This window comes from Neolamprologus multifasciatus, chromosome 14 (genome assembly GCF_963576455.1).
Source record: "Neolamprologus multifasciatus chromosome 14, fNeoMul1.2, whole genome shotgun sequence".
NCBI classification, from domain to species: domain Eukaryota; kingdom Metazoa; phylum Chordata; class Actinopteri; order Cichliformes; family Cichlidae; genus Neolamprologus; species Neolamprologus multifasciatus.
The window spans coordinates 16,635,697-16,653,562 of NC_140452.1; the positions used below are offsets into that span (position 1 = coordinate 16,635,697).

General features: G+C 41.6%; 1 protein-coding gene across 7 annotated transcripts in view; it reads left to right on the plus strand.

Moving 5' to 3' along the window:
* mark4b (MAP/microtubule affinity-regulating kinase 4b) overlaps nt 1–17,834 on the plus strand; it is a 59,586-nt gene extending 41,752 nt beyond the window's left edge. For 2 of the 7 annotated variants that reach the window (XM_085183870.1, XM_085183868.1), the window contains exons 8-19: nt 48–284; nt 732–851; nt 1,017–1,116; nt 1,480–1,589; nt 1,863–2,052; nt 2,150–2,370; nt 2,803–2,906; nt 6,971–7,249; nt 8,442–8,524; nt 12,350–12,394; nt 13,780–13,819; nt 14,396–17,834. In XM_085183870.1, coding sequence (XP_085039996.1) covers nt 48–284; nt 732–851; nt 1,017–1,116; nt 1,480–1,589; nt 1,863–2,052; nt 2,150–2,370; nt 2,803–2,906; nt 6,971–7,249; nt 8,442–8,524; nt 12,350–12,394; nt 13,780–13,819; nt 14,396–14,729 — 1,863 coding nt within the window. In that variant the 3' untranslated portion in view covers nt 14,730–17,834. Of the gene's footprint in view, nt 1–47; nt 285–731; nt 852–1,016; nt 1,117–1,479; nt 1,590–1,862; nt 2,053–2,149; nt 2,371–2,802; nt 2,907–6,970; nt 7,250–8,441; nt 12,395–13,779 lie in introns of all 7 variants that reach the window. The other 5 variants (XM_085183871.1, XM_085183874.1, XR_014877822.1 and 2 more) reach the window with 5 other exon arrangements.
* Nucleotides 17,835–17,866: the final 32 nt, after the last annotated feature.

The window sequence follows — 17,866 nt, forward strand, 5'->3', positions numbered from 1 at the left end:
CCTTGTCTGTATTCAGAGTTTTCCGCTGTCTACCATGTTTGCTGCAGGCGGAGAACTTGCTTCTAGACGCCGACTCCAACATTAAAATAGCCGACTTTGGCTTCAGTAATGAGTTCATGACGGGTAATAAACTGGACACGTTCTGTGGCTCCCCACCCTATGCTGCCCCGGAGCTCTTCCAGGGGAAGAAGTATGACGGTCCAGAGGTGGACATCTGGAGCCTGGGGGTAATTCTGTACACGCTTGTCAGCGGGTCCCTGCCCTTTGACGGACAGAACCTAAAGGTGGGTGACATCAGGCCAGGGTTTTTCAGATTGAAATGTCATTTGAGGTGACTCAGAGCTTACAGCCTTATCTGTTTGATTTTTTTTTTTTCTCTTCATTTATTTTTTATTTTTTGAGAATAATCCATCACGGAGATGTTTTTGTGCATTAATTTAGATACAGTCATGTGCCTCTGAAGCCCAGATTATTAGAGAAATTTAAACAGTTTTGCAAAAACTAACCTTGTAATTTACATTTACAATGTTAACTAGTTTTAATTTGTCTGAAGTCATTATAAATAGCTCTTAATCTCAGTTTACATTTAGCCCATTTACAGCTGCAGGATCACATAATGTACAATTCTGAAAAACAATAAACTTCCATTTAATTGTGTTATTGTTTTTTTGTTGATGTCTTAGTGCACCTGTAGTTTAAACTAATGGTGTCCGGATGTGTGTTGTGTTCAGGAGCTGAGAGAGCGTGTTTTGAGGGGGAAGTATCGCGTGCCCTTCTACATGTCAACGGACTGCGAGGGAATCCTTCGCCGCTTCCTGGTCCTCAACCCCACCAAGCGCTGCTCTCTGGAGGTGAAGACATGTTTATTGCACATTTAGTGGAATAACTCTAAGGCGCATACACAGAAAATATCCAAAAAGAAAATATAAATGTCAGATTTGTGATGTTTTTTTTTTTAAATCAAACATAGCAGTTTTAAGCTTTCTGTGTTTTCTCTCATTTTCTTTCATGACTAGCAAATAATGAAAGACAAGTGGATTAATATTGGCTATGATGGCGATGAGCTGAAGCCTCACATGGAGCCTGTGGAAGACTTTAACGATACCAGCCGCATTGGTGAGAAATATCTTAATCACTAATATGTTTTCTTAATAATTTAACATTAAATGATATCTTTTCATGGGGATACTGAAATGAAGGGTTAAAGAAATATTCAGTAAGGTCCTATAGGCAGAGTTTTTATCCCTAAACCTTTGGAGGCATTCCTCTTTATTTAGTGGGAGGTTAAGATAAAAAATAATAGTGGGTGCCTTGATGTTCATATGTGGCCTAATTTTCAGCTTTTGCGCAAACACTGGAATATTATAGGCTAAGCTTCTTAAGTAAAATGTCAGTACAATGTTACCATTTAGCACCATAATTTTAAACTGTCCTGAACGTTTCGTTGTACAGAAGTTCTGAAGTATTTTTTTGTTTTAGATGTGATGATTGGGATGGGATTCACCAGAGAAGAGATCAGAGATGCGCTGGCCAATCGAAAATACAATGAGCTCACTGCCACATACCTGCTGCTGGGACGCAAGACGGAGGTAAATCGTTTCCTTTGCACCTGACCTTACGATGAAGCTGTTAATAAGCTGTCATGGTTAATACTTACATATTATGCTTACATAGCAGTAAAACAGGGTTGAGAAGATAGTTTTGGTGCCATCGCTTCCTAATTTGTTTACAGTTGTGATGTGCTACAGTCATGACACCCAGACTAATTAAGACTGACATATGAACTGGCTTCTGTTGCTCTCGGTTGATGAAGATCAGTGATTGAGTCCAGTTGTAATTTTATATGCATGTCTGTATCTCAGACGGAGGTCACTGACTCTCGGTCTAGCAGCACTTTAAGTCTGGCTCGAATCCGGTCCGGCGCCATCACCAACGGAACAAGCAAGCACTCCACTTCTTCTTGCTCCTCGGGTGCACAGTCTTCCTCTTCTGGCCATAAGGCACAGCGCAGTGCCTCCACGTACCACCGCCAGAGACGACACTCTGATTTCTGTAAGGCAAAATACTGATGACTTTTATTTGTTTCTATTCATCTTGAGACTTTGAATCTGCATAAATTTAGCTCACTGAGAACCTTTTGCTCTGTTAGGCGGTCCAGCTGTTCCAGGATCAACACACCCAAAACGAAGTCCCAGCGGCGTAGCTGAAGGGGCGGGGCTTAGAGAGGAGCGGCTGTCGATACGCAAGCCAAGCACCAACACGGTTGGCTCCCGTAGCATCCCCACCCCCTCCAGTCCCATGGTTAGCTCTGCTCACAACCCAAATAAATCTGAGATACCTGACCGGCGTAAGGAGGTTAACTCAACCACGGTAAGACCAAAAAGTTTACGTGCGGGTGGGAGGAACCGTCTAGTGAATCTAATCTGTCACTTTTTAACCCCTTATCAATACAACAGATGGCAGAGCCCTAACAGTCCACCTAATCCAATTACCTCAGATTACAGCCCTTTAAGGCTACGTTAAAATAAATATAATGGGAACCAAAAATAAAATATCCTCCACAGACTGGAGACAATCAGAGAAGTAAAACTATCACATGTTTTGAGATAAATCATCAAATTAGAAATTAATCATGAAGAGCATAGTTTGCATGCAAAGGGTTGAAGACTGCAGTCAGAATAATCTGAGATTAACTCTTTAATGTTCTCCACGGCAGATACAGGCAGAGCTCAGAGGTCAATCCAGGGCAATCTTTGTTTTCACATAATCTCACATAATTTACAGGCTTTTTTTCTCCTCCAGAATAACATCCCTGCTAGTGCTATGACTCGAAGGAACACGTATGTGTGCACAGACCGATCCAACTCTGATAGACACTCCCTGCTACAAAACGGCAAGGAAAACAGGTGAGAGTTGCAAATGTGTATATGAAGTATAAGATCCACTCAGCAGGTACTAATGAGATCTTTCAAAAAGCAGACAATTTGTTTCTTCGTTATTTCCCTAGAGGCCTCTTCTGAAATCATTTTAAACTAAATGGGGGCAGATTAGCTTTATTTGCGTGAATTTGGACCACATTCAGTAGCATTTATGTATATCAATATATTTATTAGTAGAATACAGCCCGATAAATCGCCCGCACTTCAAACCTCAGATCAGAATTTTGTTTAAATATGATAAAAATCTCAGCTTCCATTTACAGACTGTTAGGTCTGGATAGCTACACCCTCACCTCAGTTCAGACAGCTCTAAATTACACCCATTTTGTCCCTGAAGAGCCTTAAAGGCAGCGAGTTAAGTATAGAATTGAAGCTCAGGCTGGTGATTAAATGGCTGGTTTCGCTGGCACATTGCATCTTCACTTTGCATCTATTTTAACTATTTTCAACACTTTGGGAAATGCGTTTGTATTAATTGCAAGTACAGTGGAACGTGTCACTGTGATAAGTTTTGTAAAGACCGGTTTGACTGGTACAGCTTGTCCCCTTTTAGCACAAAGCTTAGCATGTTCTGGGCTCTGCGTGTTTCACACACACATTTTGTCTCTTCAAGACAGGATGAAGGGCTTAACACTGCACATCAGTGGCTTTGTCTTTGTTCTGTGTGCAGCTCTGTGTACCCAGTGTGAACTGTCTGTTGTTACGACAGATGGTTGTCTCCTTGTCAGTCTCTGAGCATGGCAGTCACCGTCCCCTCTCTTGCTGTGTCTGTCTCACTCTACTTCACTCTCTCTCTCTTTTCCTGTGGTCACTTTCTCACTTTCAGTCTGTCTGCCCTGTTTTCTGCGCCTCTGTCTCTTTATCACGCTTTAATTTTGTCTCTCAGAGGGAGAGCCTGAAGGTTTCTGTCTGCTGTCTGACCTCCAGTAAAAAAAATTTGCACACATGGGGCAGTTAGGGGTAGGCCAGGCGAAGGGTGTATCAAGTGCATACAAGTTTTCAGATCTTAGTCAATCAAATTAGCGCACAAAAAATGAATGAAGTGTTTGTGCAAATCATTTTTGGTAGGAGGGGATATCATATGATGGCAACAAAGAAGTAGTGAATGTTGGTATGAAAAAACTGCCAACAGTGTGACATCAGTAAACCGCACAAACGTGTCTACCTACCATCATGCTTTTCAAAATAGATACGAGGAAGAGGGTTAAAAAAACAAAAAACATCAACTGGTGATTTGGATGAAACGCTGAATCACTGTTGTTCAGGAGACGCTTACTCTCCTGTGAGCAGAGAAGACGACACACCCCACACTGTTCGATTAAGGCATTGTACAGAGGCAGCATCCTCTGCTGTAGCTCACTGTTATGATTTAACAGGTGGTGTTAGAGCGTGCAGGATAAATGTCTGCTCTAAACAAAGGAAGGTTGAGGAGAAGAGAAAGCAGAGGGGGAGGAAGAGACGGGAGAGGAGGTGAACAGGAGGGAGCAGCAGGATGAAGTGAGCACTGGCGTTGCACCAACATAACCCTCCATTTGCCTCAGAGGCCTTGTCAATGTGATGCCATGCCAGAGTGGTTGATGGGAAAATCACGTGCATGGAAGAACAAACACACGCACAAATAATACATGAAGACTATCTAACTTGTAGTCCTAAAAGATCAGAATAAAAGCCCAAAATACTGAGCATGTTCGGTACTTGAATTTGCGTGACTGTTCGTTTGTTGATTGCCTACATCAGGTCCTCCGCTGAGCTCAAACTATGTGCGAAGAAGCTGTTTTCACAAATGCGCTGCAGCCCTGAACATTTCCAGGTCTCACCTAACAGAAGTGCACGTGAGAGCACAAATATCTGATGCAGTCAGATCGAATATTAGCTGCCAGCAACCTAGGACATCGGATTCTGGGGATTGATGTGTGACCAGGGTGGGTAATAGCTGAGTGCATTTACAGCTAGCAAGTGGGCATCATGTGTCCTGCCTCCTGCACGCTCTACCAGGGCAACTCCCTTACCTAAAGCACACACAGTATTTGCAGTAATGACAAAGCATTAGGCGGGTCATTTCCTGGGGCGTGCTACATGTGAGAAAGGAAAGCTGTGTCCCGGATTCCTCAGACACTGTCCAAAGTTCATGTTTGAGGTCAGCTTGTGATAAGACTGGAAGATAAGGGACTTCATTATCAGGACATAATGCAGATGCTCTTTGGTATATGAAAAGAGCAATGGGTCAGCTGTAATAATCCATGTATACATTGAAAACAGAAATCAGAGGAGTTCCTCAAACTCTGTGATGTCAAACTTATTTTACATTTTTATTTTACAGCCCATTTTTATCTTAAATGGGTCAGACCAATAAAACTCCCCTACCTGTCAATGTAAACAAGCTTAATTACACATTTAATCCTCAAAATATCTCAATATAGGAGGGAACATTTTCAACAGTATGCCTCAGGTTTGTGGTCTATTATAAAAAACCTGAAATGTCTGTGACAGATTAAGACATCTGTAAATCTTTAATTGTTTAACTAATTCTTAATTACGTTGGTATTATACCGATGGCCAGAGGGGAGGTCTTCATCAGTAGGAAAACTATTAAAACCTCAGAAAAAGTTTATGCTTTGTTTACATTTTCCAGAGCAATCCACTGGGTGGGATAGGAGTCTTTGCCGGGCCCATTCTGGGCCCCGGACCTTATGTTTGACATCTCTGCTTTAACTAATCAAGCACTCACATTAGTTTGAGGCACTGGTGAAACTTGTGTACAAAACCATACACAGCTACAGAACAGAAAATTTATTTTTCAACCATCCCCCATCCCGCTGTCCTCTGCTCTCTCCAGCCCCCGTGTGCCCCCTGAGGTGAGCCTCAGTAGGCAGCCAGTTCACATTGACGCTAAACGATTTTGCTCTGCAACGGCTGTGCTTCAGCTTAACCCATCTAATGGCTCTGTCCCACTTGAACCCTGTGTGTGGGTGTTATCTAGAGCGTTATGAAAAGCAGCCTCAGGCCACCAGCCAGCCTGAGAGTCAGGGGTGGAGAGGTGTGTGTGTGTGTGTGTGTGTGTGTGTATGCAGTTTATGTGCGTAGGTGCGATAATGTGTGACAGGAGAGGGGAACTGGACATGAGGTATTGGGGCATGCAGGGGCTCACAAGAGAGAGAATATTTTGGGTTAATTTTCAGGTTAGAAAACAACCTGTGTGAAATGTATGAGAGCTAGCTCTGCTGGTCTTTCTGTCTTTTAGACTTTATTTCCGACTTTTCATTTTTCTTGAAAAGTCTGAAATAAAGTCTGTTTGCGAACAGCTCATTATAATTTCACCTGTTGACGTCTTTGATTAGAATTGTAAAATCCAACCGGACAAATAATTATTTTTAAATTGTTAATTGTTAGGTTGTTAAATATACTCAAGGATAATACACCTTTTCTCAGCCAGCCAGTTATCAGTGTCCATAGATTTTGTTTAATACTGCACACTAATGATGGAGCTTGTCTTTAACCCCAGTTTAAGCCATGAAGAAACCCAGTTACGTAATGATTGATTAACTTTTTTTAAATGTACTTGGCATGTTAAATCCAACTTAAAGCCATAAGTCTGCTAATAATCTGCACTGTCAAAAAATCCAAATGAAAGATGAAAAATACTTATTTTGCTTTCGAGTGTTTTCTGCCACCGATTCATTCGAGCCTTTGTTTGTCACAAACACATCAGTGAGTCACATCACTGCTCGAGGTGGCGTGTTTTTCCAGTGACGATGGGTCACACTAGTCTATTTGGGGTCTGAAAGTGAAGTGAAAATGCACTGTTTTGTGATTGTTGCCTAACACTGGCTCAAACAGCCTACGCTGCAGTTATAATGTGAATGTAACTTCTCTGGTTTGATTCTGTTTATGTTGAACGCGCTTCCTTCCAGATGTTTGGAAAAGCCGTATTCAAATATGTATAAATGGTTTGGTGCTTGTATGGTTCCTGAACAGTTGCACTTGTTCTAATAGTCTAACTTGCAACTCTCCACCCTCACCCACCTCTCCAGTTCCACATCCCACCGCCTCCCCCCTGCCTCCCCCTCTACCCACAGCATTGCAGGTGCCTCTGGGACCTCCTCCTCATCCTCCACACCATCCTCCCGTCTGTCCCGGGGATCCACAGTGAGGAGCACTTTTCACGGAGGGCAGATTAGAGACCGCCGGCCTCCCTCTCACGCTCCTCCAGCGTCTCCTACGCTGTCCCACGATGCCAGCCCACTGCCCCATGCCAGGACCCGGGGTACGACCAACCTGCTCAGCAAAATCACCTCCAAGTTGACTCGCAGGTAAGAGGAGAAGCTAGATGTTTGAATGTCAAGTCTTACTGTTTTAAGTAACAAAGAAACAGGGAGTGGACGGGGCTAACTGGCAGAAAAACAGTGGCTTGTTAATAAATCTGCACGTATTTTTGTTAAATGTTTAGTAATACTGCTAATCGTTGTGGTAAAGTGACAGTACAGGCCTGTCTGATTATGAGCTTACAACTAGACAGTGTAGTTCTGCACATGAAGATCATTTTGATAACCTTGCTGCCTGTCACGTCTCCTTAACCAGTACTAACCTACCAGCCTTCCTTCTCTAATAATTCAGCTTTACAGGCTTCAGAACTTGTCCTCCAGAGTGTCAGACCTGGGTCTAATAGTGTTCAAATATTGTTCACCAATTTAATTTTCTCACATTCAAGATTCTCAGTCTTTTTTTTTTTCACCACATCCACATCTTCATGGAAATATCCACCCACTGCTAACCACAGATTCAAACATCACAGAATAAATTTTAAAGTTACTGTTTACTGCACTAATTCATGTTTAGTTATTTAGATTTGAGTGTGGGGGCTGTGTAACGTTCCAAGTGTGTACATCTTACTACACCATAAGACAAAATATGAATTACTCTGTCCTAAAGAAGTAAAGCTGTCTGCATGTAACAGTAAACAGTAAACACACTATCCACACAATCCTGTGACATTGATGGACAGTATATGAAGACCAGTTTAAATTTATATAAATCAGATTTTATTCAGCATGGTTACCTCCTATTTTCAGTTCCTCCCATGAACTGTATTCCTGAGGCACCTCCGCCTTACTGCACCTTACTGGCAATTAAAGCTAAAAAGGTAAATGATAACCTATCTGACCCAGGTCTGCACGCTAGGTGGACACACTGTATGTCTTTCACGGTTGTTCTTGGCTGCTTATTGTTGCTTTATCTGTTTGTTTGTTTGATTCTTTAACCACTTTGGCTTTTTCTTGCCAGTCACCTTCCAGTCTTCTATCCTTCTTTTCTTGAACTACAGTACCTGATGTTGAATTCTTCACCTCTTCTACCTGTGCTTCTTACTGTCACTCTGTGTTGTCTACCCCTTCACTTGCTTTTTCTTCCACTCACGTCTCTCTTTCAAAAACTTTCAATTTTCCATTTTTTTCCATTCCTCTCATCCTCTCTTCACCTCCTTCTCTTCTTCCTCTCTCCTCCTAGGGTCACTCTTGACCCTTCTAAACGTCAGAGCTCAAACAAGTCCATGTCGGGCTGCACCCTCCCGCAGGGAACAAAAACAGTTAGTAAGTCTTCCTTTCCCATGTTTTCTGGCTGCTTCTGTCCATCTGACTGTCTGTCTGCCTGCCAGTGCTCAGTCATCCCCTCTACCCCTCATTCACTGTTGCAGTCTGTTGCAGGTCAGAGTATAGTTAAACTTTTATCTGAGGCAAAGCTACTCTAAAGGTAGTAATTAATATAAATAAGTCAACTGTCTCAGTCAAATATTTCCACTAAAATTAATATTTTAGCTTCATGGTGGTAAAATCAAAATTTTGATTTTTTTAAAGTAAAGAATAGTTGATAAATGAAATAACATAAGCAGGTCTTAAAAAATCATAGATGGCCTTTGAAGTACTATCCAAAGACGTGTGCAAAACGTCCGCCCCCACCAGGGGATTCAAACCCAGAACCAGTTTGCAGGATACGTGTGAGAGAAAATGTGAAAAAGCCTAATATGCAGTTGGAATTTAGTTATAAAGCATATTCGTCTTGTGATTGCAGGCTGTTAAAATACACTATATGCTTATAGACTAAAGGCGGGGTTCTTGTGAGCATTGAGTGTGCATGTGAAATGCTGCCTTTCTTTATGTTGGTCAGCACTATTTGATCTGCAGCATCAACATTACTGCTCAAAAGTTCTTCAATTTATTATAAACATTTTTATTTTTGTAAAATCTCTTTATTATTTATTATTTTCAATACATCCATCTTCTTATCTGGATCAAGTCTGATCAAATCTTTTACTTAAATATATGAGTACTCAAAACATAAAAGTGCATAACTTTGGGCTACGTTGTGTTTTCTGGTTATTCATTGTGCATTCATACATAAAACAGATAAAAACAGTTGTTGCTGCATTAAAAGGTTTTTAAAAAGTCCCACACTTAACTTGCTTACCATGCAGAAATTTGTTGTGATACATCTTCTCCTTTCATGTTACGTTATGTGCTTATTCACCCATGCTCGGTCACTGTTTGTACACACTCGGTTTTATGTTTCCATTAACTGACGTAAAAGGTTAGAAAAATCCAGGATTCAAACTTCCCTTTAGAAAGTTGAAATGCAGTAAGATTAAACTCTGGCCAAGTCCACACTGATGAAATGTTTGATGGTTTCTTCTTCCAGTAGAGCAGCTTTATCTCAAAACCAGCGTGTTTGTGTTTCTAAAACTCTGATCAGCTGCTGTCTGCTTTAGTGTCTTGTTGTCACTCCCCCCGTCTCCAGTGGCTAGGCTTTAGGCTGTAGCACTCACTACAGGCTGTAAACAGCACAGCACCATTACCTGCTTTTAGCAAAGCACTTAAAAGCAACAAAAAAGTGAATTATTTCTATTTTAAATGTATGTTTAAGTTTTCCTTTTTACTGTAGTATGTCTTTAAATGTTACCATCAGGTAGGATGTTAGGTCTTTTAGCTACTATAGCTAGAAATCACTACTCACAAACAAGCGCATGGGCAACACACACACTCTTGTTCATGCAGAGTGTAGAATAAACAACACTATGGAGATGTGTGTGTATGTTTGTGCGTTCCCTGGAGTATGAGTTTATTGCACACCAACTGCACTACTTTGAGTCCCAAAATCAACACCATATGTTTGTCCATGCTGTTAACAAATCATCAGTCGTGCAGCAGCAGGGCTTTGGATTCTCAGAGAAAGCAGAGAAACCAAGATAGAAAGGGTGTATTTTATACAAGAAAGACACAGGGGGTGAAGGAAGAAGAGCTGAGATGAAGACAGGCAGGTTCTATGCCTCTGAAAAGTGTGACGTATGGTGCGTTCCTGAATGGGTTTTAGCAGCAATGTATGTCAAAAATATCACTTTTATCTACTTCTAGATAACTGTCTTGATTTTTTCTTCACATCTAATGTTATAAAATATTATTTCAAGTGTTTAAAAAGGTATTTTTGACATCAGTCCATAGCCAAAGGAGCAGAGGCTTGTAAGAAGCATCTGGGCCTGCTACAGTCATCCTAACCGACTGACCCAGCATCACTGCCGTCTTAAACCAGGATTAGTTATATAACCACAGTTTATCTGTGTCTTAAACTGGGATCGTGCGCAGCTCTCCCTCACGATACCAGCAGATTGTTCTGTTACACTGCCACAAATTGTCTCTGTCTGTCTCTCGTCCCAGTTTCGGTCTTTTTTCCTCTCCCTTTTTGCGTCCTTGTCCTCTTCTTTTTCTTCTGCTTCTCTCTCCCCCACACAATCTGTTTTTTTGCAATTTACATACTTTAGCATTTGCACACAGTCACTGACTCACAGCAGAAGAGTCTGGTCAGTCTGCCACTCCACACTCGTTGCTCACAAAACACTTGAATTCCTTCATGAGGATGTGATGCTCCTTGTTTTGGAGGAGCAGGAGTGTTATTCTCGTTCTTTACACAGACAAGATGTCAAGGTCATAATCTTTATAGAGCACCTCAAACTCTTCAATTATAATGGTCAGGTTTAGTGTTCTTAAACCTAAAGAATTCCCCTCAAGATATTTGCTCAATAATTACTTGGATAACTTTTTCCTGTAAAGGTGCATCCCAGTGGTTATTCCTGGGGATTAGGACGGATTGCTCTCTACTTTTTATTTTGTGTGACGCAGTCAAAACATTGAGCTACGCAATCTAAACATTTGTTTAGCTCTGATTAAAACCTCTGCACCACAACAGCTCCTTAGTCATCGTAGTTCATATTAGGTTTCATTTTTCAAACTTAATCTGTCAGTGAAAACTCACTGCTAGCTCCTTCAAAGTCACCCCCATTTCCAGGAATAGAGATCAGGTTGCCATGCTGGCGGGAAGGAAGCCATCAGTCAAGTGCGTGAATAGCAACACTGGCCCCACTGGTGGACACAGATATTATTAGTATTATCCAGCCCGTCTGTGTGAGTGTAATCGTAGCAAATCATGTGGTCCTGGAGACGACACAAACTACAGGAGAGCGCAGACAGAAAGTCAATGACATGCAGCACGGGTGGAGGAGGGTGGAGGAGAAGAAGTGCTCAGTGCATCATGGGAACTAACTAACTATAAGCTTCATCAAAGAGGAAAGTTTGAATCCTAATCTTAAAATTAGAAAGAGCTCTGTCTCCTGAATCCAACCTACAGATGAAGGCTCTATGTCATAGTGTACTATATCTACTAACCGGAAGTTCAATCCCTGGCTCCTCTAGTCTGAATGTCCTCAGCGAGACACCGAACCACAAATTGCTGCTGATGCATCCATCAGCGTGAGAGTGTGGGCATCATATAAAAAAAGAGCGTGCACAGAATAGAGCACTGTCTGAATGTGTGGTCTGTGTGAGTGTGCGTGAATGGATGCATACGACCGCTCGCAGTGCAGGAGGAGTAGAAAATGGCTATTTAGTCTATTTATCCAGTATTTTTCTGCGATAAGCTAAAACAAAAGTCGTGAAATGCTGTCATAAAGCTTGTGAAAAAGCTGTCAGTACAAATTTATCTCATGAGTACCCTGCTGGCATCTTGTAACTCACTATTTGTGCTTCTACCAGCATTAAAGTCTGCGTTTGCGTGAGTCGTGTAACACAAACTATATGTTGAGACCTGGTCTGCTGCCATAAATTCACCCCCTCGGCATTTGTTCATCCTTCTCACTTGTTTTGTCGGTTTTTGTGGTTTCACATCCATCCAGTGTTTCAGTGCAGTGAGTGCAGGTCGGTGATCCATCTGTGATTTGAAGATCATGTTCTGTGTCGTGTTTAGTGGATTGGTCCATTAGCTGTGCAGCTGATTGACAGGAAATGGGGGTGGGGGTGTAGAAGGGGAGGGGTTGTGTGAGAAAGCGGTTGGCCGATTGATTTCTAACAGATAAAATTTTTTTTCTTCTTGAGGGTCACAGACGAACCTGAGAGAATCAGCAGATCTCCGGTCACAAGGTGAGTAAACATGTTTTAACCAGTACAGGAAATAAAGTTCCCACATAGGCTATTTTTCACACGGAAACATGTCAAAGCACGCAGGAGGCAGAAAGACACATCGTGCACACTCACTGAATTCAGGGTTCAGTTAGCAGAGCGATGTTTTCACCAATCACAGGTTCACATGTGATGCAGGCTTGCAGCAGTAACCCTCGATACCCTACAAAGTGTTTTTCCCCTTACGCAGCCGAAACAGGTCATGAATAATGAAACGCATCAGGCTATTTATAAGAAAGCTCAGCAGTGTGAGTGCCTCTGTCACATTTGTCGCCAAAGGTCAATGCTTACTAACTGTTACAGATAAAAGGTGCTTCGCTACATTTGTTAAGGCTTTAGTTACCGATTATTTTTCAAATTCAAATGATTAATTAAGGAAATTATCCCATCCATGTAGTGTAGATTAAGGAGAGAATCTTAGGCTTTACTGTTAGGTATAGATTAAGTTACTCAGCAGTATAAACAATAATTGAAATTTTCATTGTATTGGGTAAATGGCCTGCATTTGTATAGCACTTTTCTAGTCCTTAAGGACCCCAAAGCGCTTTACACTACATTCAGTCATTCACCCATTCACACACACATTCACACACTGGCGATGGCAAGCTACATTGTAGCCACAGCTGCCCTGGGGCGCACTGACAGAGGCGAGGCTGCCGGACACAGGCGCCACCGGGCCCTCTGACCACCACCAGTAGGCAAACATGGGGTTAGTATCTTGCCCAAGGATAATTGGCATGTAGCCAGGAGGCAGCCTGGGATCGAACCACCGACCTTCTGATTAGTGGCTGACCTGCTCTGCCACCTGAGCTACAGCCACCCACTATAATGACCTGCTCTATTCCCTCTCTACAGTCTCTATAATGTGCTATAGCACATCTAGTCATAATCATCTTAAAGTCTTTGTTAAGTTTAAAGGCAAATACAAAACTTGATATATCATGTAAAGTCTCTTCCTTGCAAGCATCTTAAATAAAAAATAAAAAGACGTATGTAAACCTCTGTAACAGAAATCTGACCTGCTATAAATGGCTGTTACTGCTGTCTATTCTTTTCTTCATTTATTTGTTACTGAGAGGCTACAGAGTGCTACAGTGATGAAATCACACTCATGCTGTATTCATATTATTTATATGAGACATACTTTAACAGAAATCATGGCCAGCACACAGAGATATTTTTCACCTCTGGATGAAATTCAAAAATATTTTTGTCAGTAATCAAAAGCCACATGAGACCACTGAATCATAGCTCAGAGGTCGCATTCATTTCTTGTACTGTAATCTCTGTAAACTGAGTCTCGGTCTCTTTTTATTTTACTCAAACTGGTGTGCGCTCCCTCTCAGCCTCAGCTGCTCCAGCCCAGTCTCAGGTTAAAAACAGCAGGTAAACCAGCTGCACCAGGCTAACATTAGCAAACGGACTGTGGTGGTAGATGCTGAGTGTGTCTCCCTGTGGTAGATAATAGAACTATAATGTTGGACTAATAGAAAATGCATTAAATTATATCTTTTACCAGCAGGTTTTATGCTGTTTGTTGTCACGTGTTGCTCCAGAACAAGAAGTCCATTACAGACGATAATTATTGATTACACTGAACACTGACCACTTTCATGTTACTCATTATAAAACATTTTTATAGAAGAAATGTTTATTTTCATATCTTATTTGAACAATAAATATGTGTTAGTGTAGAAAATAGACTTTGACTCATCTGTGTCATAGGAACAGAATCAAAATCCAGTGATATGTGTGATATTAATTGTCTTTCTACTCCTCCCCCCCCCCCCCCCCCCCAACCACTCATATTCTCACACAACCACACATTCAATCACTTGTCTTCACCCTTTACCATTCATCATCCTACATTTAAATCTCTTCTTCTGCCTTTGCTCTTCTCTTAAAAACTTTCCATCTATCTCCTCCATTTGCATCACCCCTCCCTTTTCTTAACCTTTTCAGTCGCCATCTATCTGGGCATCAGAAAGCGGCCGAGCCCCGGACCCCCCGATGCGGCTGGGATGTGAGGGTACGGAGCCCCCGCGACCCGGCCGAGGTGGTGCTAGCGCTGCGTGAGGCGGCACAGGGCTGCGGCTGCCAGGTCCACCTGGCCGGGCCTTTCCTCCTGTCCTGCACCCACGGAGCAGCCGGGGCCCGCGTGGCCTTCGAGGCCGAGGTCTGCCAGCTGCCCAGCGGGCTGGGACAGAGCAGCGGTGTAAAGTTCAAGCGCCTCTGGGGGGCACCGTTAGCCTTTAGAGACATTGCCACCAAAGTGTCCAAGGAGCTGGAGCTCTGAGGGCAACCGGGGGTGGGGCAGATTGACAACGCACAGGACAGGTTAATGAATGATGAGGGATGAAGAGGAAAAGGGTCACAAGCCCTCTTCTCTTCATCCCTGGGCTCCACCTCAGCTGGCGTGGCTAATGATGCCTCGCCTCTGCCAAAGACCCTCTTCTTCTGATGCCACCAGTCACAGGCAGACAAATGGATACACAGATGTGGATAGCCCACCGCTGCAGGCTTATGATGACCCTTGACCTTGGAGCTGTCAGTGACCTACAATCCCTGCTTAACACCACCACCATAAAAAAATGAGCCCATAGAGTCAGACTGTTTTTGTTTTCATGATTTCATATTTGATGATGATGATGATGATGGGGATGGTGCGAATGATGGAGCTGAATAAGTTGTTGTTGTTGACATTGTTATTCCTTTTGTATCATATTTGTTGTCATTCCTTTTTAAAGAGCTGCTATTTAAAGAAATGTTTTCATTTTTGTGTATTAAGTTTATTTTCTTTCTTTAGTGCTTTTAAAACAGGCAGACATTTGGCAAACGTCACATATTTAAGCGAGGGCGTAGTGTGACCTCTAGAGGGAGACATGCAGAAATGCAAAGACAAGCGTTGCAGAATTTCTGCACATCCATGAACAAAACTGGTGTTTCTGCTCATTTGGGAGTCTGACGTGTTTGCATCATTTCAGGTAAACTGCTTCTCTGCCTGCTGGGCTCATAGCTGGCAGGTGAAGCGCTTACAGACAAGCAAAGCTGCCTAATAATACAGGACCAACCTGATTATTTAAGCGTTCGCTCTGATCCTTAAAAACAAAACTTCACCAAATGTTTGTCCTTTAAAGTGCTAAGTTTAATGTGTTCCTTGCAATAGAAGAAATTAATTTTAATACCTAACAGGAAGTCCCTGTATCTATGTTGGTTTCATCAGTTTTATGTTGTATTTTTCTTAAAAAAACAAACAAAAACAACAAGCCAATCGGAGTGCATTATTGTGACACAGACACACAAGTTAAACAACCAGTGTGTAGGATTCTGTAGCATCTAAGAGTGATGTTGCGGAAAACATCCTTACAACCACATGTTAGGCTCTCTCTTGAGCCGGTCTTTGGGTTTCTTAGTCTGACCCAACTGACGGTTCGATGCTCTGGATGCAGGACAAGCTCTCACTGTGTAGATACAAATGGCTAAAGTTAAGCTAAAAATGTGCAATGCGTAGTTACATGTGCTTATACACTAATGTAAACATAACTATGAATGCCATATACATTTCTGCTAATGGAGCTTCAGGACTCCTATGCACTGGTCCTGATGAAAGTAGTTCCAGTAAATAAAGAGCAAAATGCATTTAATGAAAATACATTTTTGCCCATCAAAATTTTAAAAAGAATACTTCTTTAAAAAATGGCAACTAAAAAGATTCACTTCCTGTTTTACCAGGCTAATCCAAACATGATTTAACCTCCTACTTCTGACAGTCTCCTAGATCACTCATGACCTGCTCAGGGTTTTGGTTTTAGCCACACGAAGTCTTATCAGTTCACCCTGGAATCGCTGTTTTCCCTTCACCTAAACATAAACGCTTGAGCTGGCAGATGCTGAGAGGTTAAAAACTTGGTCCATTTTCCAAAAGTGATAACTCATATTTTTAATAAAAACATTCATAAAAGGAAGAAAGAGACCTTTAGGTTTTTTTCCTCATAATTTTATCCCCAAACAAATGCTGTAGTGTAGGAGCTGATGCTTCACTGGGTAGTTAACAGTACGAAACAGTATCCCAGATTTTTGCCACTGCTTCACTTGAGTGTAGTGCAATGCAGACACAAAGCCAAGAATCAAAACTTGAATAAGCACCGATTACGATTAACAGGGCTCCTTGTTTGTTTTATTTTTATTTTTTTATTGCTGTAACCTTTTTGAAATTTATTAAGCACTTTCTTTTCTATTTTTAAAAACTTTTCCCCCTTTTTTCTTTTTAATATCCCATTTTTTCTTTCACCCATTTAAAGCCGACTGCAAAGAATACTAAGAATCATCCGGAATGTCTTTCTTTGCTTATATGGCTTCTTGACTTTACATGGTAAAACCAGCTGTGACGTCTTCAGGTTTCCAGGTAGATGTGCCACTTGGTTACAGTGACGTTACTGTAACCAAATTAGAGGGAACCGATGTACAGGTACGTTTAAAAAGTACCAAATTTCTGATGAACTCTCAACTCAAATGAAAATCTGTCTTACATCAGTCTTTTTTTGTGCTTTATTACACTGATTTCTTCTTTGAAACATCTTTACCAAACTGTAGACTTTATCCTCTGTTTACCAATCAGACTGCAGCACTGCTGAAAGGTGTATGACTGTTGACCAACCAGACTTAAGTATTGCTGTAAGAGGTTTTTGACTGTTAACCAATCGAACTCCTGCCTTGTCAAAGCTTGTGGCGTGTGCGTTGATGAGGCAGTAGTTTAAAGGGGGAATGTGACCTTGAATGACCTTTAAGAATTCATTTTTCTTTTATTAAAAAAACACTTTGTTGCTCATTAAAGATCATAGTTACCAAAATATACCAACAGAGACTCCGCTTAGCGCTACGGTGATCACACATTGGCGCACGGACACTGATAACTCCAAAATCAAAAGGTTGTTGTACGTCTATTGTAACTCTATAAAGCTACGCAACTATAACTTGTCCTTTAAGTATGCAGCATCTGACAAAACACTGGGAATGGAAACGTTGGATGTTAGAGCAGATTTGTGATCTTTCACTACAGCAATTTATCTGTTTCATGGGAGATTTCAGCCGCGGCAGGTCTCCACCGCTGTCTGATAATGTGAAGCTGTGATTTAGGGCTAGTTTTGCAGATTTCTTTCGTTTGTTTTATTTTTTAATTTCGTGTATAACAGAGCCTCGCCCCGTGGGGCTGTTCTCTAGATACGGTTAGGACCGCGCTTTAAGGCTACAGTTCTGTTGTGTAGTGTGTTTAAAGCCGTCGCTGTTATCAGTAAAACTTAACTTATGGGCTGAAATTACAGAAATGATCGACCTGCAATCCTGCATGTCTCCTTGGAAATAACGTGTCACACAAAAATAAAGACTTTCAACCTCTTTCTTATTTTATGTCTGTTTTTTTTTTTTGTTTTTTTT